The following is a 27,213-nucleotide window of genomic DNA, read 5'->3' on the forward strand; positions in this document are numbered from 1 at the left end:
CATTTAATCTTTAATATTATCTGCGCTTTGTAGGTAACATCCTAGGAGATGAAGTGATTTGCCCAGAGTGTATTAGTAGACCTGTGGCAGACCTAGAAAAAGAATCTGATCATTGTGATTTCTGTCATCAGCGGTTTGTCAGTGAGGCTTTCACACTCCTTGTTCTAGTTTCTAGATTTTATCTGTACTATATTTTGAATTTTAGTTGACTTGTTATTTACATATCACTTAAAATAGTAAACTAGATACAACTAGGCAAAATCTTGAAGCATTTAGAAGCCATTAGATACAGCCTACGCTTTACTATATATAAGGCAGTAAAAGTAAAAATAGTATATTTCCAGGATTAATTTTAAATAGCTAGAACCTTTCTAGCATACAAGATTGAATTCACTTTGCACAACTTTTGCCTTAGACTAATTTTTTTAGCCTTTTAGATGGCTATTGTCTACACCCTCTGGTCATTGCTGTAGAGGGATGGACTTCTACAAGGTGTTTCTTACCACCCCAAAGTAGGGTTACCAGTCCAAATTCGTAGGATGCATTGACTCTGAAGATACCTTTCTCTCTTGTGCAACTTTGTAGGGATCCTAGACAACTAGGTGGCAATAAATACCTTTTAGACAGTTAATATTGAGTGACATATGGTGAATCTCTATCTGTAATGGCAAAAATCGTGTCTGTGGTGAAAGATTTTTTCCACAGAATTCATCACTGCTATTGCCTGTGGTGTACTTCTAATTCTGCCCTAAGTTACTTGCAGCGAGGATGTTATCTTCTTGTAATTACCTTCTTGTGAAAGCCCAAAATGCTTCATTTGCATCAGATTTTTCCCTTGTAATAAAACTAATATTACGTCTCTTTGAAAGTGAGACAACTGCTGGCGCATGTGTCCAAGCGGAGCATCAACATTCCCCACTTCATGCAGGCTGCAGATATGTTTCTCTAACATTTTCTTTTAAGTTGCAGCAAAAGAAGAATATCCTGCAGCCACTGCCTGTGGTTGGTTGAATCTTAACCTGTTTGAGCTCTCTGAGCTTATTTTAGTCTGCAGCGTCTGTCAAAGATGCTCCTGTTTCCATCTTCTATGCGTTGAAAGCTAGCTTGGCATGAAACTGTAACACAGCAGATGGGACAGAGTGCAACTTGGCTGACCTCTACTTGCAGCATTTAAATAGCTAAACTGATTTTATTACCATAAAATAAACTTCCAAGAACTTCTTACACTGTAGACCAAACTAACAAGTGCCAGTTGCAATCCTGTAATTGCAATAGATGAAGAGGTCAGTTTTGTGGGATTGAAAGATACTTCTATTGATTTTAATGAGAACCATAGGGATTAAGTGCCTAGAAAATTTATGTTTTCCTCCTGACTAAGACAAGGAAGCCAAAATAATGTTGGTAGTAGTGCACGCAGGCTTCATTAGTGTGTGTTTCTAAATTCATACTCAAATTTTTCAGTATCACTGAAAAGAGATGGAGGACAAACAGGGCTTGCAACATTGGGAACTTAAAAATTGTGCTTACAAGTGGTCAACTCACTTGATATCAAGACTTTCTTAAGAAGATTTTCTTTTTGGTATCATTGTTCTGTCGTTTGCAGTTCCTGCTGTCCCCTTTTCTCCTTTTTAGGCTGCACTGTGACACCATTGGCTACCAGCTCTAAATCTTTAGCAGGGCAGGTTTTAGTTTCTGCCCAAGACTTCCTGGAGGAACTCAAACATACCATTGCAAAACTCAAGAATACCATCTCCTCAAGAAAAAAAGAAACACTAGAAGTTCATGTATCTAGTACAATGTGAAGTTCAGAAGCCAGTGGTTTTTAAAAAGCAGATAAAAAGGACCCTGGTCCCATACACCTTGGCTTCTGACAGAGGGATAAACGTCTCATTAGCAATTTTTACCCTTTGGGAACACTCTTTATGTTCAGAGCTGATCATCATTACACCTTCTCATGTCTGAGATTAATCTTTTTCTTAGGGTCCATCCTTCCAGCCCCTATCCCATTTGTGGGGCTGAAGTGCGGATGCTGTTGGATCAGCTCACATTTTGGCACACACTGACTGGGGTTTCAAATATTACAAAAAAAGACAAAATCAAATCAATGGCCATATATTTTAAAATGTCTGACACATTCTTTACAAATGTGCAATATTTGCAGAATACTTGGTTTTAAAAAAAGTCTGAACGACTGAGATAACACAGCAGCATATTTGGATGCTTTGGTCTGCTGTGTGCTTTGTAGGAGTGTCTTTGTGTCTGATTTTTTTCAATTATACCAACTTCAGAAGTTGTGTTATACCCCATAGTTACAGATAAAATCATAACTAATGACATAAATGTGGTAAAACTGATCTTCCTTTACCTAATGTGAGCACACTGTTTAATTCTAGATGGCTTATTTTTTTTCAATGTTTTTAAACAAAAAGGACAAAAAAACTTTTTGCAATTAAATAATTGTGTGTGTCTTTCACAGCAGCTATTACAGTAGGGAGGCAGAAATCCATATTTTTACTTAATGGTCCTCTTTCCTACAGGTTTTTCTACTTGTTTTCATTCTTTGTTTGCCTTTTTATTCAGTAATATAATAAATATAAACAAGTTCTTGTGTGTTCTTCTTCATACCCTATACTGTAATTATGGCATTTTTGTTGTAATAATGATTCGTAAAAAAAAAAAAAAATCTATATTTCTGTGCATAAAGTAATGGAAATCTAAATCTTACAAGAGGGAGTCATTTAATCTTTGAGATGATTTGTAGGAGACTTGCAGGAGTGAGAATTAAAGGAAGAGCATTGTGATTTGAAATTCAATTTTCATTTTATAAGAAACTATTACGAAGTTAAGAATATATATGTATATTATAAAAATAATAAACTTCAAGAAGTTCTTGTGATCAAATTAAATTTTGTGTTTGTACCTCACTCTACAACTCTGTTGTACTTAGATGGTAATTATCATTATTATTTTTTCATCTTAATGTCTGTTTAAGAGAGCTTTTCATTGTGTTAGAAGACATTTAGGGCAGACTTTTCTTAAATTCTTTTTATAGGACTTATGAGATCCTGTGCCTACCCAGAGAGCAGAATATTTTAGTCAATACTTGCTGTGAAAGTGCAGGAGGATGGCTGTAAAGTCAAACAACGGTGGTGTTGAAACAACAGGTGGTGTTGAAAACACTGCGTATATGCTGCATGTTATAGAAATGCAGTGCAAGAAACACCATCAAGAATGGTAAATCATCAAATGAAATTCTCTAAATATTCCATAATCTAATTGCTAATTACAGTCCGTTTTCTAATCTTTAAATTCCAGAAACTTTCAAGCTCCAAAGAGCTATTTGGAAGGTGTTCCCAACATTTCATTGCCATAATGATCACAAATCTTAAAAATTCCATTTTGAAAATCTTACTAGAAGAAGCTCTAGTTATTTTTCCTCCCCAGCACTTATTTTTAATGTATTTGTAAAATCCTACTGTAGCTTCCTCTGGTGTCCTGTTTTCCTAGCCTTCCTCAGAACTCTTTATACTTGTGTGGTTCACACTGCTCTTTTCATGGATATAACTGTTCAAAGTGAAGTTTTGCAACGGTTTGTTCTAGCATTTTAACATATTTTCTTAAATGATCTTTTTTTTTTCTTCAACATCTTTGTCAGTTCCTGTGTCTTGGATGCTTTATCTCTGATCTGCTCTGTTTAATCTTGAAAATTGATTACACAAGTATGGCTCTTATGATAGATCATCAACTGCGCTTGTAAGCTGTCAGTTGTTCTAGAATTTTAACATATTTTCTTAAATGATCTTTATTTTTCTTCAACATCTTTGTCAGTTCCTGTGTCTTGGATGCTTTATCTCTGATCTGCTCTGTTTAATCTTGAAAATTGATTACACAAGTATGGCTCTTATGATAGATCATCAACTGCGCTTGTAAGCTGTCAGAGTTGTTATAATTACTTATGATTGATCAGGCAATATAATTTCTATTTCTGCTTCATCTTTTCCATGCTCTGCAGTTTCTTGGTCTGATGGACACTGAGGTAATCCATGTTCATTTGGCAGTTCCTGGGACATTCAAGTCCAAGCCTTTTGGCCTTGTGGATACATCTATAATTCTGAATAAAAGAGGATCAGGGAGCTAATGCAAAAGCTGAGATCATTCAGTGGAATTCTTGTATTTAACAATATAGACATAGCATAACATCTCTTTCTTAAAGCAACCACTTACACCCCTTGTTACACGAGTCGTTTCCATTTTAGAACAAGAAGGATCCATCAGGAACACACATATAATCTACAGGGACAGAGAGACAACGTTTACTCATTTGTGGAAATCAGTTTGTGCCTGGAGACTCTTGTGACACTGTCTTTCTTGAAAAGAAAAGCTCCTTCCCAGAATAATGTTTGTTGAAGTCTGCACAGACAGAGAGGTAATGATAATGGCAGCAGCAAGTGGTACTTAATCTTTTTTTTTTTCCCACCTCTTCTTTTGGCTGTGCAGTTTCAACTATTTTAAAACATACCGACAGGTATTTTGTTATGTCAGTACCCTGAAAAAGATCTCAGGACTTTGTAAAATGTCTGTGCAGTTCAAACTCTCAGGTAATTGATGATAATTGTTTGATAAATATACTTTCTTCTACAGTGTGTGACTATATAAAGCTGAAAAATGGCAGCATAGTGCGGCAAGATGTCAGTGAAAAATCGGTAGAAATTTTCAATGAAAAGGGCTCCGTGTTTAAAAATAAGACAACTCATTACATTTTGTTGGCGATGTCAGACACTAATCTAAACACTAAGAGAATGGCCTTGATAATAAAGGGTAAAGCTTGTAGGTGGCAGGTAAAAGTAGCGGGTTTATTTGCATGGTAACAGGTGGAGCCATTCTGAAGCTGACACGGTGAATCCATACAGCTGAACGCAAAGTCTTCCGAGCCCTCTAAACAAATACACATCAGGGATGTTAAATACAGAAATGCATAATTACAGGTTTGAATTATTCTGGGAAAACCTGTAACTAAAGAGAAGCTGCGTGAAATTTCTCATATGAATGCTTTCCTGGTAAGAAATGTAGTTTTAGGTCAATATATACTATTTGTGAAAGTTTGGCCCATAGAAATATACTTGGTGTCAATCTGAGACAATTTCTGGTGATTATTTTTCCTTGCAGCCTCTGAACAGGGGAAAAAAAAATATTTTTTAAACAGCTCTATTTTTTTTGGCTCGCATTTCACATACACACAGTCTGTCTGGCATAGTTTCTGTATTTTTATTCACTTATGATGAAAGAATTTTCCTGAATCTGTCATCTATGTTAATAATAAATCTCAACCCTCACCCATGTATATGTTTTACTTCACTAACAATAATGATCTGGAGGAAAGATACAAGGATAAATTAATGTATTAATAATATCTTTTGGAATTGTGTGGGAATTCGTGCATGTTTTAGAAACTTGGTTGTGTTTCCTGCAGTAGTGTGTAATATCAAACATAATGCCCTGACTAATTCCTATTGGAACTATTTTACTCAATCCTCTTCATTTTTGTTCGGTTAGTATATTCTTCATTTCCTTCCTTAAGCTGAAATATAAGATTACCAGGGCTTTTTTTGTAAACAGATTATTATAAAAGCTACCAGACTTTTCTGGAAGGAAAAAAAAAATTATTAGCTGTGAGTTTGATGAAAAATAGAATATAGATATTAAAGAAAATAAAATTTATCTCAACACTGTATTTAATGCATACTTTAAGGGAAAAAAATACTCTAATAGGAGGATATTATCTTGCTTATTTTGTGATGTAAACCTATTTTTCTTAAAGTGTTCAGTGAGCCACAGTTGGCCAGGAGCAAAGAAACCATCTAAAGGAAACATTTTATAAAGTTTTGTTTCCTATGTTTGTCTTTCTTTTCACTTGGACGTCAATGGACTGAGATACATCTTTACAGGATTTCCTTTCTATCTCAACTTATAGATCATGTATTTTACATATGTTGAAGGAATGGATTACCTTTATTAAAAAAAAAAAGTAAGCTAATGTTATAATGATCAGAAAAAAAATATATGTTGGTATTTCTAAGCCCTGTAGCAGTTTAATACAGGATCATATACTCTAGACATAAGAAGTTTAATTATTATCTTTAATTAAAGTTAGTTTTGGCAACTGTTGGAGAAGTACACCAATAAACAAATGCTGATATTTTTCCTTTTTGAGGCGTAAACAAATAGGGAGGATTATTCTGATTTTCAAGAACTTGGATTTCCTTGCTTTAGCACTTTTAACTGCTTTAGCCTGAGTTTTACCAAAGGATGACTGCATTTTATTTAAAACTCAATTTGAAGGAGGTTCTGAATTATGTGTAATTGACTGTATTTGGGTTCAGAACAAAACCTTCTCTTGATCTTCACTGAATCTTAAAGGTTTTTCTGCATAGTGTTAAAACTTCAGTATGAAAGCGGTAAGTGTAAGTGCTTTGTAGCCTGGTGGTTTGGGCATTGTCTACAGAGGTTAAAGCTGTGGGTTTGAGCACCTTCAGGCAAAGAATGGAAATAGTCCTAGATACCTGGAAATTAAGTTGTACAAAGGTGGGAATATATTAACTCTTCTTCCCAACATGTTTCAAAATCAAGGAGACACCACTGCTGTTGGGAAGGTGGAATGGGAGAGGATGTACATTCTCACCTCCTGGAAAATGTTATCAGCTGTGAGCCTTCGGTACACAGGGTTTTTTCCCTTGGTTCACTCATTTGTGCTATGAGAGGAAAACCAGCTTGACATTCTCTAAAGCTGGTTTCTTGCAAATTGCTTTGAGATCTTGCAGCCAGTTTTCACAGCTAATGCTGAATGAAAGTTGTTCCTTTGGCTGCAGAAAGCAATAGTAGCCTAGCTGAGACCTAAAAGCCTGGGTAAGAATAGTTTTCTGGATTTTGTTAAATAAATTGACAAAATTGGAGAAAAATTAATATCTTTTAGGTACACAAGTTTTTAATCAGCTATAACAACTGAGTTTCAAATTTGTAATGTTATGGACAGGAGCTGAGCCCTCGCTTCTTCTCCCTTCTGAACTTTCATAGCCCTTCATAACCACCTGACATGTTGAATTAACTTGGAAAAAATAATATAGTGGGGAAAAAACTATGCTTGTCTCTGGTTTGTCTTTGTCAGTACTTTTTTTTTTTATTACAGAAGATAATTTCCCTGTGAAGCAGAGTTGAGACATCACAGATAAGTTAAAATGCTCTCCAAATTTAGACCAAGTAATTATACATTATCTACCTTTTCACAGTGGACTTGAGGCTTTGGCTTGTTAAAGAAAACTGCTTGATAGCAGCAGTTGTGCTATCAGTGAATATTAAGAAAAATTATATTCTTAGTTCATTTGAAAACAACCTGTCTGCCAGCAATCTAGAGAAGAAACCTCTAGTTCCACAAAACCTCACAAATTGTTCTCCAGTTTGATAGAACAGTTATTATATGGATTGGGTAGGAATTATTTTTTTAATTGGTTTATCCACTGTAGAAAATAGTTTCTCTTGGAATTAGAGTGGAGAATAAGTGAGTTCTGCCAAGTAGATGCTAGACAGCTTATAAAAGGCTCAGGGAGCTCCTTGAAGCTTGTGGTGTCAGTATTTGTTCTTCACTCACGTTTATGGAGCTCTGTGGGAAGCCTATGGTCTGGTATTCTAGCTTTTGTCTATAAAGCAAGCTCGTCACTGTGTGTGCTCATTAGGTTGGTTTTGTGAGTAATTAGCTTTGCTTTTCTCCACTTCGATAGCAGTGTGGCAGGGAATAAGTCCTCCTGCTTGCCGTCTGACCTAGACATCCAAGGAGCCATAAAGGTCTCATGGAGGTGGGGGTGCAGAATGCAAATAAGGATTGTCAGCTTCTGCCATTATATATGGTCACCTTGCATATGTTGAGATGAATATCTAGAGAACTGGAAAGCAGAGACTGCTATTCTTTGAAAAAATAGGCATTTATTAACAAGAAAAGGAAAAGCAGCACTTCCCCATAGCCCACTTGGGAATAGAAGAGTGAAGTTCAAATGTGAAGAACAGCTCCCTAAAGCCAACGAATTCTTCATAAAATGGATAAAAAAAGATGCTTTGAAATATTTCAGAATCTTTCATGATAATACCACAAGCTTTCACTGGCATATTTGGGCATCTTTGCTTAATTGCAATTTGAACAATGTTTCTGAGGAAAAAGAACTGTCACTTGAGCACTCGCAGCGGCGTATTTGGCATTTGTCTGAAAACTGAAGGGTAGACTTCAATTACACTGCCTAAATCCAGAGTACGAACATTATTTCAGTCCAGTATGTCTAATTATACCAGTACAGATGAATGCAGTAGCTGCCCTACTTTATTTTTAGGATTTTTCAAGAGAAAATTTATTCTTAGCTGGAATGTTAGTTTGAATGTCAGTGTCGAATGTCAGCTGGAGTGATAAATGTTAGTTTGAGTGTCTGTTGTCTGAATTTGGTTCCTTCAGTCCATGTAGATGAAACTAGCATTTCTCAGCCTGTTGAAACAGTGTAGGATTTTTTCCCCCTCCCATAAATCGTGTGAATTCAAGTAGAACATTAAGACTTTCAACTTGACTGTGTTTCTGTTTAAGCCATTCTCTTGAAATGAGATCGAGATATTCAATGTAAATCACCTCCGTGCTCCTTCTCAAACTGAATACTCACCTAAACTGGGAGTAACACAACTGATGCAAATCAGCTGTTCTTCTCTGAACTTCCAAAAACACACCTGTGTTTTCTCAACACCTGCTCTGTTCAAATATCCTCAGCAAAAGTCCACTTACCATTGCTTAGATAGGTTTTTGACATCGTGGTAGCTGTCAAGGGGTTTGAAAAGCTTAAAAAACAAGAAAATTGTAATGGAAAGAAAGTAAGGGTTTAAAAATAATGATAATAATAATAAAAAAAGCATCAGCTTCCTGACAGTGAAAAAAAGTGTATATGACAGCTGAAGCAAGAAATACTCACCTGTCTCCTTGGCTTATTGTTATTCTGGCTTCATTCTAATGCAGTTCCTTCCTGTTTATATCAGTTTATAAAACTGTGTTACATGTTCACTGACCTCCGATAACCGAACAAATCCCAATGTGCAGCGAGATGAATAAATTCCAGTTTGTAGTAGTGGAAATATATGCTGATGGTTATTCAATAAATTCTTTATAAATTAATCATTGAAAAGATGTGGGTTAGAAGAATAAAAGGATATAGAAACGATGTCTCTTTGTAATACATTACTCATTATTTCTGGTAGCAATTGTATATAAATTTTTTATATAGACTACTACATGTTCTTTGGTCAACCAATAGTGGGTTTTTCATTCCAATGAAAGAAAAGCTTTCATGATCAATTGCCACATTTAGAAATTCCTATTTTATTTACCTCTTTCTGTACATGGAGGCTGTCACTACAGAGAAAATTCTACATAGAGTCCCATAAACATTTCTGGAATGACATTGTTCATATAGAGAAGTGAAAATAGAGCAACGTTTACTGCCATTTCTGTATCGTTGGTGGATCGGTTGTGTAATTCATTTCCACCTTGGTTTGTGAAAACTACAATTTATTGACCAGAGTGTGTTCTATGAGCCAAGGCTGGTGTAAATCACTGAAGCTTTGCTGGAGTGGAACAAAGCTGCTGTACAGCAGTTGGGGATCTTCAGCTTTGTCTCATTGGATGGACTGAAGGAAGAGGCTTGGTCATTTTATGTTAGAGTTGGTGAGGTTTGTATTTCTACTTGAGAATTATGCCATTGAGTGAAATGTTTACTGTGATCTGCAGTTCTTTATCGTGCAAGTTGACCATGGTACCTTTTAAATAACATGACATAAGTAGTGATCAAAAAATTTTATCATTATGTTTGCATTATTTGGGGAGTCTAAGATAATGCAGACATCTGAGTCGAGACAGCAAGAACAACGTGTTAAACAGATCAGAGGAACCAGCATGTCACCTGTGCTGAAGATAACTTGTCAGAGAACGAAAAATCCTTCAAAGATATGTTTTAATAATTTTTTCTTTGGTCTTCCAAGTGCGTGAAGATATTGTAAGAACCAGGGTAATATGTGGAAATTTAATTTACAAGATGAAATGTTTAGACTCAACCAGTAACTTTTTTGTGGTGGTGTTTCAAGCATAGAAATGCACATGCAAAAAATATGTATGAAGGGATGTCAAAGTTACTTTTAGCTAAAACTGTCACCTACACTGATATATGAAGCTTCTCAGTAGATCCCATTTTAAGGGGTTTTAGTTTGTACCTTTTTAAGGTACTAAAGTTCTGTGACTTTATTCTAAGCATGTAAACATAGTCCTAAAAAATGCAAATAGCCTTACTGCTGTGTAGTAGATAAATGGTTTTTCCCTTGTTCTCTTCACTCACAAAGTCTAATGGCTCAGATCCACATTTTAGCTAACAGTGAGTCTGCAAAGGAGAAATATGCAGAGGAAAACAATACCAGGTTTTGTTGTGGGTTTTTTTTAATTATTATTCTTGTTGTCATTACTCAATTTCTTAATTATGTATTTGAGTGGGCCCTGAGCACAGATTAGTGCACACTCGTTGCAGTTGGTCTAGTAAATCTGACCTCGTCACACACTCTTGCTGTTTGTTTTCCTTAATTAAGTGTTTCATGTACAGGAATAGCAATCCATACAACTGGTATCAATGCAGACCCGTGAGACTAAGTAAAACAAACATCTGCCAGGAATGGTTTAGGTACAGCTGATCCTGCCTTCAGACAGGAGCATTATCTGTCAAGTTTCGTTTCAGCTCCAATTTCCCTGACTTGTAGTAATATTATATTAATATTGGTGGAGTGGAACGGGTGATCCTGTAGTATCCAGTCGTCTGACAAAAATAATCAAACTTTGCCAGAATGTTCCCAACATTAAAAGAAACTTGATTTTCCTACACCTAAAGAAGAGTATAGGGAGGTGTTATTTCTCACCTGCTCCACAGATAAGCAATCTGTGGGTTAAAAAAAAAAAAAAAAATAAGAAAATGTACCGTTAGTGTCCATCAGCTTATCTGGACATGATCATGGGTGCAATTACTGCTTCTCAAAACAGCATCGAATGGGCCTGAGAGGAGACTCGGTAATGCTCCACGGTACTGTACGTGTCCTTCCATTTCCTGTGTTTTTCAGTCTATTTCTGTTCCAGGATATCATCTCAGGAATCATTTAATCTAAAGACAGATCTTGGAAAACTGAATGATGACCTGAAGGATAGCTTCCTAATCAACACAGGGGAAAAATCTACTTGTAATCCTTTAATTCACCTGTGGTTAATTTTAAAGGTGATTTACTGAAAAGTTCTTACAGAAACAAGAAGCAACTCAGCCCAACCTAGGGTTTCACGTGTCCAGAGTGATAGTAACAGTTTTGGCTTCAGCATATCACAAAGGTCCCTATAAAAGCATGCTATAACATCTTACTCCAAATTGGTCTTCTTGTAACAAACATGGAACCTCACAGAAACACAACAACACACTTCCTAGTTGAAGGTTTTTCAGGTGTGCAACTCTTGCTGTAGTTTTGCAGGAAGAAGTAATATTTTCTATTAGACAAGTAGTTCTGTAAACACTAGAGGCTATGAATCCTGGTTTCTTTGAGATTTGTATTTTGTGGTCGTCAGATCCAGCTGTAGCTTTTCCCACTGAATTTATGAAATCTCTGACCTGCTCCAGTTCCTCAGTGTGGGCTACTAGGTAACTCATTCTTCAATGAGGCATTGAGAGGCTAATAAGGTTTGTGTCCTTAAGCAGTTGCCTGTTTTCATAGAATGGTTTAGGTTGGAAGGGACCTTCAAGATCATCGAGTTCCACCCCCTGCCATGGGCAGGGACACCTCCCACCAGCCCAGGTTGCTCAAAGCCTCATCCAGCCTGGCCTTGAACCCCTCCAGGGATGGGGCATCCACAGCTTCTCTGTGAAACCTTATTTTCATTGGAATTTTAGGAATTTAATTTTCACTGAGACACAAACTTATTTTACTTTGAGCTAAATTAATCAAAAGCATAAAAATCATTAAGATGGACAGGTAGAGAGACTCTCTGCAGCTTTACCGTGGAACCTCAGGCCACAGACTTTGAACTAGAAGTTTATGGAAGAGCCCAAACGCCTACTGATGTCGCCATTAAGTCCAATAGCAGAGACAATGGACTTAGTGTACTGATCTCTGCACGCCAAAAAGGACCATAAATCAGAGCACAGTGAATTAAAGAACTCTGTCTGCGGTCCTATTTAGAATTTTTATGTCAGTTTTGATTTCTTGGATATACATTTGTTCCCAGTTCATGTTTAATGCCAAAAGTGGCATGAAGAGCTCTTGATAGAAAAACTCATTGTTAAAAACTATTTGCCTGTGAGCTGCATTCGTTTTGCTCAATTTCTTTGACTCCACCAAAAAAAAAAAAAAAAAAAAAAAAAAAACCAGCAGAAACAGCACTCTAATACGCAAGAAATAATCCTGGTTTTGTCCAAATGGTTTTGGATATTTATGAGCTAATGATGATCCTTTGAGAAGGTAATAGAGTTTCGTGCATAGAACTGCACATGTGTGAGAACTGGGATAAAATGTAAGACTGAGTCGAAATGTAACAGTTTTTAATCAAATAAACTGCATGATTAAGTTTACAACTGAGATGAAAATTTCCACATTTTTATTAGTACTATAACAAAAACAAAATTCTGTGGAAAAAAACCCACAGGAATGCAGTCTTAATTTAAGAGAAAATGTAATTTGAGGATAGGAATTCCCGCACACTGAATAATTCATACTGCTTTTTTTTTAATGTATTCCCCTTTCAGAAGAGAACTTAATATAAATGCAGTTTTCTAACCTCATTGTCCTTTATTTACCTGTAAGACCAGATTGAGATATAAGGCTTCTCAGTGCCATTTCTTTTGCCTGCAGCTTCTTAATAGATACAAGAGCAGTAATTGATTGACTATGGGGTTTTTTTTAATAATGCAGAAATGGGAAAATACCTCTTATACCCACATACTGTTTTTCTGTTAAATGCTCTGGCTCTTCGTTTCTTGGTGTCAGAAACTCTTATTGTAGAAATAATTACCATAAATATGATTTTTTTTCAAGAGAAAATGGGATGTATTAGTGGAAGAAAAGGCTACTAAGCCAATGAGTAAACTAAATTATGTTTTGAGCTGATATGAGCTCTCTCCCTGCCAGGGTTAAAGCGTGCTGATGGGAGGAATAGAAAAGGAACATCTAGTTCTGTTGCCTTGTCTACGCATTCTGGTTCTGGGCAGATGACATAATTTTGCATTGCTGTTGAACTGTTACTGAATTATTTAAAAACATTTTAGAGACTATTATTGCACAAAAATTGGATACTTGTAGAATCAACTTTTTTTCTGAATATGACTTTGTAAGCCTTTAAAATATTACTTTAAATAAAAATCTCTTCACTCAGCCCTATGAAGGCAATCATAGCATTTTACAAGGTTTTGTCTGTGAGCAAGGGAACTAATAAGTCTTGATTTCTTAAAAATAAATTTGCTTCCACGTGCCATGATAATCTCAGATCTCTTTCACACCAGCAATCTTCCTTCTCGTGAAATACCTGCAGTTTTTCTCTAGTCCTTATGATGGTGTATCACCATTTCTGCTTTTGCAATGTCTCCAGTTTCCATCCCCGTTAACTTCCTCATCTTATCTTCAAAGTTTCTCTTTCCATGTTTCCTGTCTATGTTGCCTTTGATGGCTGGACAAATGCAGCATGAGCTGTGGCTGAATAAGTGTTTGTGCTGACCAGTGATTTCAGGATGTCAAATAAAGAAAAAAACCTGAATTATCTCTCAGTGGGATGCTCATCTTGACACAGATGTGGGCTTTCATGTAAGCCAGGGGATGACCAGCACACTGGTCACAAATCTGAACCTTGCCTCAAAGGCAGGGTCATGGATGAAGCACAAGGACTAGAGGTGCATTTCCCCTTAATGACAAAAAAACAATATTTGCATAGGAGTATAGGACAGCAGGTTGGCCAGTTCTGCATACACAATTTCCAGGTTTTCATGTGAACATGTTGCTATTCTTGGATGCTTATGTTATGCAATTCTTTATCTGCTCAACTTCAGCCCCAAAACTGGTTCCATCTAACTCTCAAGTTATGTTTTTTTAGGTATCTGTAATTGTAATTTGTGATTTGTTTATACCCTGAGGTGTCTGTTATCACACTGTGTTAATATCTTCAAAGCTTCTGTCACCATGGTGAACTTGAGCTCCAACCACAATCCTCCGCTTTTCCTCAACAGCTGTCAAAATACAGCTTCCTGATAATAGAACTAATGTTTAATTATCACAGCCTAGTCAGGCATGCATCCCTCTTCTAGGGTCACTGAATAGTTTGCCAAAATAGTGGGCAGTTATTAGCTAGATGGATTGCTTTGTAACCACTTGCTATTAATATCTATTCAGTAGAGCACTGCCAGGGGCGTGTTGTCAAAACTGCTTTATGGGATCAACTCATACACATTGCAGCCTTGTAAATCTTGTTTCCATAGGACACCAACTGCCCTCTCGCCCCTTGAGTATTTTGGTACACATTGTTCATAACTCATTATGACTTTTAATAACAGTGGCCTTGGTTGCAGATTGACCAGAAAAGATTAATACACAAACAACCTGATTTTTTCCCTTGTTTGTTGCTATAGCGAAACAAGAAATTGGCCTTTTTGCATGCTTTGGAGCATAAAAGTTACTGTTGGTTAAATATTCTGTTGTCTGAGATGTTGCTATAGGTTTCGCTGTTCCTTTATATTCTTTGTTCACTGTTTTTTCTGTATGAATAGTCTAGGTATGGAAGAATGGTGTAAGAAAGCTTTTAGCTATTGTTAAGTTAAATAGAAAAGTAACCTGATCCTGCTAACAGAGGAAAAAGAGCACTGAGATGGGTCACTGGTCTCTGACCTACGCAAGAGGAATCCTTGTAGTTGGACATTTGATGTTTGCTTTTTGTGACAGGAAGAAAATAAATGTGTACCATCACAATGTAAAATGCATTTATACCTGTAACTCGGAAAATCAGTAGATCAAATTAATCAATTCTAGCTATGCTACCTAGACTCAGCCGTCGTGTTAGCTATGTGGTTTAGAACAGGATATTTGCTTCCTGTCCCACCTGAATAGATGAATGATAGGGAATAGATCCCCTACAGGTTTATAAGCTGCTTTCTTGTAGGAGAAATACTTGCTGCATCTCATCAGTGCAATGCTATGTTGCTCAAGATCAGTTAAAATTAAAGCAGGAATCTGGTCTTAACTGTGTTCTTGAGACTGCATCCTGCTCTTCTTCTTCTTGGTTTACTACAGCTGTTTACTGTTTATTTCTTCAGCAATGGATGCACATGTATACAGAGAAGATTAAGAAATTACATCAATACAGTGAGCAAAATATTGAAGGGAAGGATCCAATATATCTGAAGCTGTGTGCCCCACTGTGCTTCCCAGCTCCTGGGGGAGTGAACCTCAGCCAGGAGGTATATGGGTTCCCCACTGCTACTGACTATCAATTAACTGCAATCCAGCTGAATGTCTCAGGAACACGCTCTTATGAAAATGAGGGAGGATCACCTATAATTCCTAAGGGAGTTTTCTGTCAAAGCAGAAAGCATTTCTGTTGATTTCTGCTCTGGGAATTAACATTCACACCCACTTTTCTAAAGTCCTTGAATTTCAAGTTATTTAGAGATTGGTGGAACAGAGAACCCCTAACAGGATGTACACCTAGATTTTCACTTGTGGGATGTGGTCTTCACGTACGGTAACTGGAACAGCACTGAACCAGTTTTTCTAGCTGAGGACGCAGGTTGATAGTTCTGGCCAGTGCTCACCACAAGAAGGACATTGAGGTGCTGGAGCAGGTCCAGAGAAGGGCAACGAAGCTGGGGAAGGGTCTGGAGCACAGGGCTGACGAGGAGCGGCTGAGGGAGCTGGGGGGGTTCAGTCTGGAGAAGAGGAGGCTGAGAGGAGACGACATCACTCCCTACAACTGCCTGAAAGGAGGGTGCAGTGAGGTGGGTGCTGGGCTCTGCTCTAGAGTAACAAGTGATGGGACAAGAGGAAATGGCCTCAAGTTGCCCCAGGGGAGGTTTAGGCTGGATATTAGGAAAAATTTATTCACTGCAAGAGTGATCAGGCATTGGAACAGGCTGCCCAGGGAAGTGGTGGAGTCACCATCCCTGGAGGGGTTCAAGAAACGTGTAGATGTGGTGCTGAGGGACATGGGTTAGTGAGTTAGGTGGGGTTGGGTTGACAGTTGGACATGATGATCCTTGAGGTCTCTTCCAGCCTTAATGATTCTATGATTCTAAGTGCCCAACAACATTGCTCAAATAATTTTACAAATGAAACTTAAGAGGTTTCCAGAATTATTTGTTTCAGATGTAAATTAGAAAAGTGCTCTGAAACAATCTCCTGCTTTTTCTATAATCAATTTGTTTTCCTCTGCTTTCCCTAGAGAGTGCTTGGGCTGACCCTGCTGAGAAATTGCAATGACCTGGAAAGTTGGTGTAAAATTGCAGAGACATGTTAACATCGTACCTCTGTTGTTTGAGTAGGTGTTTGGACCACAACAGGGGGTTTCTTGCACTTGCCATCAGGCATATTTATCATGGTTGGGGCTTGTTGGTGTGGTGCAGAAACTTGACCTGTTTCAGGAAGAAGCAGTTGTATGGTCAAATTCCATGTACAAAGAGAAAGGGAAAAAAAAAAAAAAAAAAAAAGAAGAGTCAGTATTTACTCCTGGTGAATATCTTCTTTATTCCTATCTAAAATAATCATTATCTAATATTAAAAGTGAAGGATCAGACATAATACATTACCCTTTTCTTGTGTTCTTCACTGGCAGCTCTATAATTGAATATGAACCAGTGTAATTTTTTTTTTTCAGTTCTGAAAATAGTAAAGAAGAAGGATTTTTCAAGGTGTTTCATTTTTTTTTTGTGTTACTTCTATTCCATCGTATAGGTAGTAATTATAGCATGTGCCAAAATGGTCCTAGAAATGGAGGACATTCAGATTACATTAACAACACTTCATGGAAATTGTCCGAAAGTAGGATTTTTGCATTTCGAACTTGAGTTTTCCAATTGAGTTTTCAAAAATCTCAGTCCAAGATCCACTGAATTTGTTCAGGTCAGTTACTTCAAACTCTACCAAAAGCAGAAATCTCTGAAGGCTTTTTCAACTAAATCTGATATGGAGGAAGTCTCAAGTGAGCCTGAGTGAGTGGAAAAGCCTTACTCCTGTAGCAAGTATGAGTGAATATGCTGTTGACCTCTTGAGAAATGAAAAGAGTTTTTTGTTGGTTCTGTGGGCAGCATATAGAACATGAAGTAAAATTTTCAACTGTTGTGCTTAAAATTCTCTGTAGCTTTCTAACATCCTGCGGTTGTTGACCTGCTTAGATATGTACAGGGTACTGTAAATGTCTGAGCAGTTTATTACAAATATGTTCAGGTTTTGGTATTAAGAATTTTTCCTAGCAAATGTCAAACTCAGTAAATTAGATCATTAGTAATTTCCAAAAAAAAGAAAAAAAAAAAAGCCTTTTTTACTGCTGTGCCTACAGTTCGATTTTTTTGATACATGTGAATGTATTTACATGTGAAAAATTTAAAAAAACATCTCTTATTTAGATAAGACTATGTGACTGGTTAATATAAATGAGGGACAAGTGGTAATGTTATCCAGCATGAGGTTCCCTCCATGCCATATGGAATAGGAACTGAGAAAGAGACCAGTCTAATATTTTGCTGGTAGTACAAACTGGCACTGCACACAGAGGAAGAGGAATCTGCTGCAATATGTACTCTCAGTGACATTTTGATTTTTGGCACTTGTTTGTGTATGTGCAAAAACATCTCGTCTAGTGATAAATAGAGTTTTGATCATAATACAATGCTTGAGTGACTAGAGTGAGGATAAATAAGTTGAAAATCTTGGGTAATTTAGCGTCAACTCTGTGCTCTCCTTTAGAAAAAAATCTCTTATTTGTGGCTCCATGAATATCACTGGGCTGCCTACTGCAGTACCAACATTAATATATGTCAACATTTGAAGGGTTTGGAGATTGTAACAATATCTGGATAAATTACTGAGTGGATGGATAAATAAGTAAAAATAGTCAAGACACCACAGTTCAGCAAGTTACCACTCATCAGCTGAAACATGGTAACTATGTGCTTGGCTTTAGTTCATTGCAAATGTTATAGAAGTCTTTTACTTAAACCAACTTCAACTCAAGCTGAATAACTCAGAAAGTTTCGGTTTCTCAAATGTGTGTTAGATACGTAAGCTCAATGGTGTCTTGGGTGTATGTAATTTATTATTTCCCTAAAAAAAAAAAAAAAAAAACAAAAAAAAAAACCAACAAAAAAAAAACCTTGCTGTCAATTTCCTTCTTCCTGATATTTCCATCGGTTAATTACAGTGAAAAAATAAATGACATAAATAGGAAAGACAGGTATAACAAAAGTAAAAAGAAAGCAGTTTTGTGTATTCTTTGTAAATACAAGACATGAGTAGATTGCATTCTCTACCTTAGAATGGTTAAATAATGGTTAAATGGCAGGGGAAGCCGAATGGAGGTTTTTTTTATCTTTAAGCATGGTGGGGGGGAAAAAAAAAAAAGCAAAAGAAAAAGTAGAAGACATACATCAGCTGCAATGTTCTGCAGCCTTTGTTCGCTCCTTTGCTGTGTCATATACTGCTCCCTTTTTTTACATTTTTGCTCTAAGTGATGGATTTCTTTTTTGGACCGTTTCACATACAGTATGTTCAGAGTGGCCATATTAAATCTTTGAATTTAAATTTGAACCAGGAGACAATGCATATTGATTGTCATAATTATGTTTAATAATAACAAGAGCTCCAGTCAAAATTTGAAGTAGTCTAGTTTAAAACACAGTGAAAGGTAACTACACCTAATTTTCATCAGTGTAAAAATAAATTGGTATGAAAGATCCTTGATTACTTTTGTAACTTAGAGTGCAGTTTCATGGCAGAAATAAAGTTTTTCTGTCCTAGGTAGTATGCATGGCAAAAACAATGAAAAACTGCTAATCCACCCTTCAGTTGCTAGCTAGTGAAAAACTAGTCTAGGCATTGCCTATTCATACCATACTTCAACCTCTAGCTGCCATATAAGTATATCTTTAGAATAAAACCTGTCCTTGGTATGTACTTTCAACAACAGTAATAAACATTTGCATTAGAAATTAAATCCTTCCCTACCCGCATCTGCTATACAGGAGAAAACTGCTTGAGGCTTAAATGCAACCAAATACATGCAAATACATTTTATTGGGACCGATCCTGAATATATTTTGAATAATTGAAACTAATGGAACTATTTGCATGATTAAAGATAGATACCTAGCAAGGTGCAGAATTGCATCTTGGGCTATCAGTGCCAGTGACAGGAAATTGATGCGAAGGAGTTAGTGCACACGTTTTCACCTCCCCAACTCTAGGATTGGTTCAGTGACTTTGGTGATTGCAGAAAAATACAGCATCACTGGAGCTGGAGTGTTTATTTTCTTGCTCATTACTTTTCAGTGCTCTTGCAGGACAGGTTTAAGGTGTTTAGCAATTGTTTTGATGGTATAAGTGTAGCTTAGCAGACCTGAAATTCTGGACAATAATGTTTATCTTCCCAGCAGTTTCACTGTTATTAAGTTCTCCACGCATTTTGAGGATGATTCACAGTTCGTCGATTTTGGTACTTAAAATGTATTCATTCATATAAATACTCTTCAGGCAGTTCGCATTGATCTTAATACGAACTTAAGTTCTGTTTGGGCAATCAGTGAATTCAGTATGGTCAAGGTACTTAGTAAACAGGAAAAAAAAAAAAAAGAAAAAAGAAAGAAAGAAAAATTAATTACCTGGTTACTTCTACAGCCTCTCATGAAACCTCTTCAATGCTTTGGAGATAGAGCACTTGAAGCGTAAAGGTAAAGGCTGTCAAATCAAAGTTTTGGCAAATTGGCAGCTATGATAATATACAGCCCTTTTATTTTCATTTCCAAGCTATCTGCTCCATCCAGCTCAGGAGTGGTGTATTAAATAAATTCCCAACCTTGAAGAGTCTGCGTTCTTCAAAAAACATGTATTAAATATGCACATGCAAAATAAGTTGTAACGCACCATTAAAACCGCTTTTATTTCAGTAATACCTTTTTCGACAATTGTCAGCTCTAATCTAAGTTTAAATAATAAACTAAACACATCTAGAGGATGAGGTAGTCAACCAAAGACCTGAAGCAGTCTCTGGAAGTGCCTGTTTCTTTTTGTCCCTTATCCAAAGAGATGAGTTTGGCACCTAACCAAAGTCTCTCAGCTAAGTGAGGTGAAATTGGGTCTAGGCTTTTTTGGTCATAGTTTTAGGTAGGAGTAATATGTGAAGCTGATGAATTTATAGTAGGCTAAAACATATAGAATTACCTCATGGTTTCTGTTGACTAGGAGAATGCATATGGACCTTGCTGTGCCAAGAATCTCAACTGATGGTAACTTGATTGTCTGCTTGATACCACAGTCAATCAAAATAATTAAAGTGTTGTATCTGCTGATTGAGTGCACTTAAAACTTGTATTGTTTCACAGATCCATGCTTACGTGATGGTACTGAAACAGAGGCTTTTAATGTCATTTCTTGCTATGTTTTAAAAATAAGTTTTGAGTAAAGTCATAGTATTTCTGATTTGTAGTGCTAAATTCAGTTTTATCCAGATTTCATCTACCTTTGTAGGATTTGCTTATCGCTATGCTTATTTGACATAATCAGATCTTCCCTTGGTACAGGCTGGCATACTCCCTGCTGAATTGTGGAAGTAGTGTAGCTTCCTGACTGCTGATGATACAGGACTTGAAATATACCAGAGAAACTATTTAGATTAAGATTATACACGATATGTATCATTATTATTTGTTTAGAACAGATAACTGTAATGTTATTTTGCTGCATATTTAATATAGCCATAGATTATATTTGAATCCTTCTGTATTGATAATAACGTCCAAAACAATGCACTGAACTCTGAATTATTTAACAAAAAAGAACAAAAAGTTTTCTCTGGTTATGTCTGTATCCTTCCTTGGAAAACCGGGACACTTTACAGTATCCAAATATTATCTCATCAGATTCTATTGAAAGAGTAATAACAGAGAGAAGAAATCAGTTTTGTTTTCACTGATTTTTTTTTTTTCTGCAAAAATCTCTTCCAAGAGAACTCAAAGACCTGCTTAATAGTTTGATTGCAGTTTCATGACAGCCAGCCCCTTTCAGTCATGTATGTCACTGCTACCTGAGAAAAAGTAAGATATATGGTGCATCTGGAGCCTTAGGACAGACTTTCATCATGATAACCACAAAATGAAAGGGCAATCTGGAAAACCACCTATTTAAAACAGAAGAAGATGGCTTTTGCTGAACTTAATACCATTTGCTAGTTTTTAAGGTCTGTAATTTCTACTCAAGTTAATGTATTCTAATTAGTATCCTGCTTAGCTTTTGTTTCTCATGAAGATTAAAGTGGTCTGTTTGATGTGTGCAAAGAAGTGACTACAGAAAATGGTAAATTAATTGGAAGATGTCAGCTTAGGAGAACGTTTTTGACATGAGAGCTGTAAGGCTGTTAACAAACAGACTAACTCATTTGTCTCACCATGAAATGAAAATAAAAATCACAACATTATGATAAAATCTTGACTAGGAAATGCCTGCAAGACTCTTTGAAGCCTTAGGTTCTTTTCTTCCCTGGGCTTTGGCACCGTGATATATGCAAACCACGTTCTCCAGCATTGTGAAGGGAAATAGGTTCTATGCAGAACAGATGGACCAGGGCTAATGTGGCGATGTGCACTGGAGATGAGAACAGATTAATACCGCAAGGGGAGACTGGAGGAAAATTGGAAAGATGGGGGTATTTGAACTAATTCATGAATCATTTCCAACTGATAGTTATACCTTCAGGCACAGTGAATAATATCAAGGAAGCATATTTAAAATTGTATAAGTTTGTTTTAATGTACATTAGAATGAAGAGCCATAGTTTTGGATGATTAAAAAAAAAAATGTGTATTCCCCCTCCAAGAATGTACCTTTGTTATTTAAATATCACCAATGAGCTTAATTATGTGCACTGTGATGTGAGTTGCTCTTTGGAAAACCCATGGCAGATTCATGGACTTGGCACAAAGCTTTTGGGAATGGATTTTTTGCAAGAAGCAGCAGGGGCTGGAAGAAGATGCTCTGCCTCTTGCATCCAAGGCACAGAGGTGCCAGAGCAAGCACATGTAGATACCTGCATCTTTGAATGAGCTCCTCTGGTGGAGATTACAGAATGAGGCTTTTGACGGAGACATTGCACATGACCAAGTTATGATACTCTTGCTAATACACATTATAATCTAGGGCAGACAATCACGCAGAAATAAATAGGTCCATCTGAGAATTGAAAAAAAAAAAAAAAAATTAACGTGCATAAAACCATCAAGATGTGAAACAATTAAGATACTTGAGAAATATGTAACTTCCCAGTATCAATGAAGTTAATAAAATTAAAAGGAAACTGTGAGGAAAGGAAATGTATAGATAATTGTCTGGATGCTATACGTTGTCTGTATGACTTCTGTAGAGGAGGATGTGAAACATTTGACAGTGAGGGAAGATTTTGAGAAAAATCTAGGAGAGATGGCTAGTTGAGTTTGCTAGTAAGGAAATAATCTACGTGGGTTTCTGTTCAGCAGCACAGAAGGTGCTGTATCATTCCTCTTGTATGCAATTCTTTCATTCTGGGCAAGGCTCGATAAGAAGAGAGAAATGTATAAAGTGGCCCGCTTGCCTGAAACTTGATTCTCATTCCACTGACTTCATTGCAGGTTGCAAATCTGGCTTGTTCAATCTCGAATAATGAAGAAGGTGTGAAGTTAGTCCGTATGGCAGCGACACAGATTGATAGTCTGTGCCCACAGGTAAGTAAGATTCCTGTTAAAAAGTACTCGAGAACTCTTTTGGCATTACAAAGCATCAGTTAGCTGAGACAGGGAAAACAGCCTAGCTGAAGATTATAGCCTTGCCTTTGTCATGACGCTGTTGCCTGCTTTCTATGAATACATCCATGTCTTGAGACCTGCATTTCGCATGGGCTGTAATGCTGTCTTTTGAACGCAGTCTGTAATCTATTTGTTCTTTCCCTTGTGAAAAAAAAAAAAATGCTGCTCCTCTTAATGAGTGATTTTGAATAACAGGTAATAAATGCTGCCCTCACGTTGGCTGCCAGACCCCAGAGCAAAGTAGCACAGGACAACATGGACGTCTTTAAAGATCAGTGGGAGAAACAAGTGCGAGTTCTCACCGAAGCTGTTGACGACATCACTTCGGTAGATGATTTCCTCTCCGTTTCAGGTACTGGGATCAAAGGACTCTTCTAAAAATATACTGCTAAATTCAAGTTATGGGTTGGAGCAGAAAAAAGCTATAATTACTAAAGCATGATTAGTCCATTAGTCCATCCTTATTGGAATGCTGATCTTCTACACTCAGTAGGAGTAACCAAGCCATGCCAATTAATCCCTGGTAGCAATGGTTAGCTTTTCATCTCCCAGAAAACAGAAACTTCTTTGTGCGTCTGTTTCTAGAGAAGTTTTGTTTCAATTCAGGCACAAAGTAGGATTTTGGCCACGTTTAAAAGTGTGAGAGTCTGTAACAGTTCATTACAGATGTGTGATAGTGCTTTTAAAAATTGCTAGAGTCCTCGTGCAGTTGTAGGTAAGAGGAATAAAGATGAACTTTACTTATTTTGTAGCTTTGCTCAGATCAGCTGTGTCTAAACAGTGGGAGTCCTGGTCCCCTGATCATCCCTAACAGGTAACCAGGCCCTAGAGAAGGATGGGAAGAAGGACAATAGGCAGATGGTGCATATCAGTCCCATCTAGGTCAGGACGTGACCAGCGTGTACGTTTCCAGAGAGCTGGGAAGCACTTGTGGGTCCCAGAATTATTGGTGTAGAAATGGAACCAAACAGAGAGAAGTAGTAAAGTAGTATAAGAAATAGCAAATCTTCGCACTTCTCTGACCTTGCTAGGAAGGATAACAATGCAAAGCAAGCTCTTCTACAAAAACAAAGTGCCTTACATAAAGAAGGGATGGAGAAGAGAAGGACATTGACTCACTGGGTCACAGGCTTTTCTCCAACCTCCTTGTGAAGTGCTAGGACTTGTGCAGAGTGCGTTGTTATAATGTAGTCGTACACAGTGAATACTATAATTGCCAAGTGCTGCATGGCTTGGGTTAATTGTCTGCTGCAGAAAACTCATTTTCCTGTTATGGTTTGAAAGAGGTGAATTTCATTGTTGTGAATAAGGACAGTATACTAAGTGTGCTTAGCTTTCTCTAACGTCACAGAAGAGCCAAACTTAAGGAGACAGCTTGGCCTTAATTTTATTTTTCATTCTATGTTCTTTTCCCTGACGTTTCCTAAATTTCCTAGTAAAAGTTGAAGATGTTTGCAGAAAAAAAAAAATTATTAATCCTTTAAAAAACCCCTTCATTATCTTTTTTTGTTCTCCCCTTTGTTTTGTTTGGTTGTATCCCACTATTATTAGTAACAGTGAAGGGTTTGGTTTAGTATAATTACACTCCACTGTTCAACATCGCTGCTAGAGTGTTTACTGCAAGCCATGACAAGAAAATGAAAATGAACTCTCAGAATAAAAGGGTACTTCAGAATCTGGTAGCACTTTAGATTTTTATTCAAGAGTTGAAGCTGGCAAGCACTTTTCAACAGACCTCGTTCTACAAGGAAAGGGCAAACCAAGCTGTAAAGTCCAGACCCAGTCCACAAGCCAAAGAGTTGGCAAACACGATTAAATGGCCATTTGGTTATTTGTGTGGGAACTTTGTTCACTCGAAGCACTTGTATCCATAAAATCAGAAGTTATTTGAGCAGATGACATTTTTGGGTTTTTGTTTTGTCAAATCATACTTTCTTCTAACATGTTCATTGAGATAGTTTTGACTTAGATCCAAAATACCCAAGACAGCTGAGAAGTAGTATTTCTTTCTAATACTGTCCATATACACCTGTACCTATTAAAAATGAGAAAACATCTCATGCATCCAGCCTGTTGCTGTTAGCTGTAAGCTTGGAAGCCTCAGCTTACACCAAGCAGTTTTGGTTTTGGATGTTAAACCAGTGAAGCATTCAAAATGGGCTGGTGTCTGGTTAAAGGTACCTCGTGAAATGACACCTCTTCCTCTTCATATTGAGCGTCACAGTTGATGGTGTGTTTTATTAATACAGTGGCTGCCAAAAGAAGGCTGGCCATAATTTTAATCACTTTATATTCCAAATGCAGTGGCTGTTCATATTCAGAAAGTACTTCTTGTTGGGCAAAATTTGGCTATGTCATGGTAAAGAAAATGGAGATAGTGAGGAGGAAAAAGTGAAGAAATATTTTAGCAAAGGAACATTTTTTTAAAAAGTGTGAATAGGGAGTTTTTTAAACAAAGGTTTTTGCCTTGCAGGTTAGTCTGATTCACGGCTCAGGGGATATTCATTTTTCGTTCAGTTGTTGCGGTTTAAAATTCAACATCATGTAAAACATTTCTGAAACCCTCAAATGCTCCAACCTTGGGATTTTTAACAGCAAAGATGAGCGTGTCATTCTTATTTTTGTGGCCAAGGATAATTAAGAAAAAGCAGTGGGTGAATTGATTGATTCTCTTTTATTTATTACTACTCTAAAGAGCAGCATTTCATTTTCAGTTTAGATCTCTCTGTGGCAGAAAGTACGTTGCTGTTTAGAGTCACTGAGTGAGTTTGCTCACTTGTAGAATACTACATAAACCATGATACTATGGTGTAAGAGTAGATGGCCTGATTCTGAGCCAAGAAAAGACAATGCAGCTCGCAAGATGTCTGTAAACCTACTTGATGTTAAACCATCTGAGCAGACTCACTGTTGTCGACTCCTATTTCAGAATATGCACAGTCACGTATGATTATACTGTGTGTCATGAAAAATTCACGGCTTCATCTCTGGCATAGATGGAGGAAAGGAGATGAACTGCTCATGCACAGGCTCCCTGATATCTACTGAGGCCATTTGCTGTTGTCTTCAAAATGGTTTATTTTCTTTTCGAACTTATTTAGGCACAAATGAAGCAAATATATTAAGTGTTTATAGGAATGTGTAAATTCATTTTCAGAAAATTGCCCAACTGTTTATTAGGGCATCTACGTAATATTTGACCGCTTTCCTTTTTGCATTGATTTTTATTACACTTTCATGATAATAAAATGCAGTGTGATGTTTGAAATTAGTGGGACTGTTTTTCAAAGCATTACGGGTTGGAACTTGTAGTATAGGTGAGAGGACATAGCCTAGTCCCTTTTAAAGATAAATACCACACTAGGGATTTTTACTGTTATGTGGCATAGTATCACAGAATGGTATTTGTTTTGCAGAACAGGGTAAGGACAAATATCAATTTTTTAACATACTGACATTTGCTGTTTACCCAAATCTGTAAGCTCTGCTATGAGGGAGAATGAAATGAAATGAGCTTTATTTATATTTTTTTTTTCTTACGTTCCAGAAAACCATATTCTGGAAGATGTGAATAAGTGCGTGATTGCTCTCCAAGAGGGGGATGTCGATACACTGGACAGAACCGCGGGTGCCATCCGAGGCCGTGCAGCCAGAGTTATTCACATCATTAATGCAGAGATGGAAAACTATGAAACTGGAGTTTATACTGAGAAGGTACTGGAAGCTACCAAACTGCTCTCTGAAACTGGTAAGCTCACTTGAAATCTTGTTCAATATTGAGTCACTTAAAACTTTCAGTTAGTTCTCTGAAGTCTGTAACTCAGAGGGGAACCTGTGAAAACAAAATATAAACAAACAAATTAACTGTGATTTTTTTTTTTTAATTTATTTTCTGTGCTACTGCAGAAGTCATATTGACAAGTGCTGTGTAAAAGAAGGTATTCCATAACCCATGAAGGCTAGTCTGCCTCATCAAAGTTGCAATGATTTGAGGAAATAAAACACAACCTTCTCTTAAGTTCTTTCTGAGTCGGTTGATTATGTATTATGTGTCTCTAGAAAATCATTGTCAATGTTACTTTGTGGTCTGTGCGGGTGAATG

General features: G+C 36.9%; 1 protein-coding gene across 1 annotated transcript in view; it reads left to right on the forward strand.

Annotated features, from left to right (window-relative positions):
• Positions 1 to 26,859, forward strand: part of LOC104465629 (catenin alpha-2) — a gene marked incomplete at both ends in the record, with an annotated part of 49,963 nt that extends 23,104 nt beyond the window's left edge. The window contains 3 exons of the mRNA XM_010078755.1: positions 22,938 to 23,030; positions 23,307 to 23,463; positions 26,659 to 26,859. Coding sequence (XP_010077057.1) covers positions 22,938 to 23,030; positions 23,307 to 23,463; positions 26,659 to 26,859 — 451 coding nt within the window. The remainder of the gene's footprint in view (positions 1 to 22,937; positions 23,031 to 23,306; positions 23,464 to 26,658) is intronic.
• Positions 26,860 to 27,213: the final 354 nt, after the last annotated feature.

Source organism: Pterocles gutturalis, unplaced genomic scaffold (assembly GCF_000699245.1).
Source record: "Pterocles gutturalis isolate BGI_N339 unplaced genomic scaffold, ASM69924v1 scaffold15603, whole genome shotgun sequence".
NCBI lineage: Eukaryota > Metazoa > Chordata > Aves > Pterocliformes > Pteroclidae > Pterocles > Pterocles gutturalis.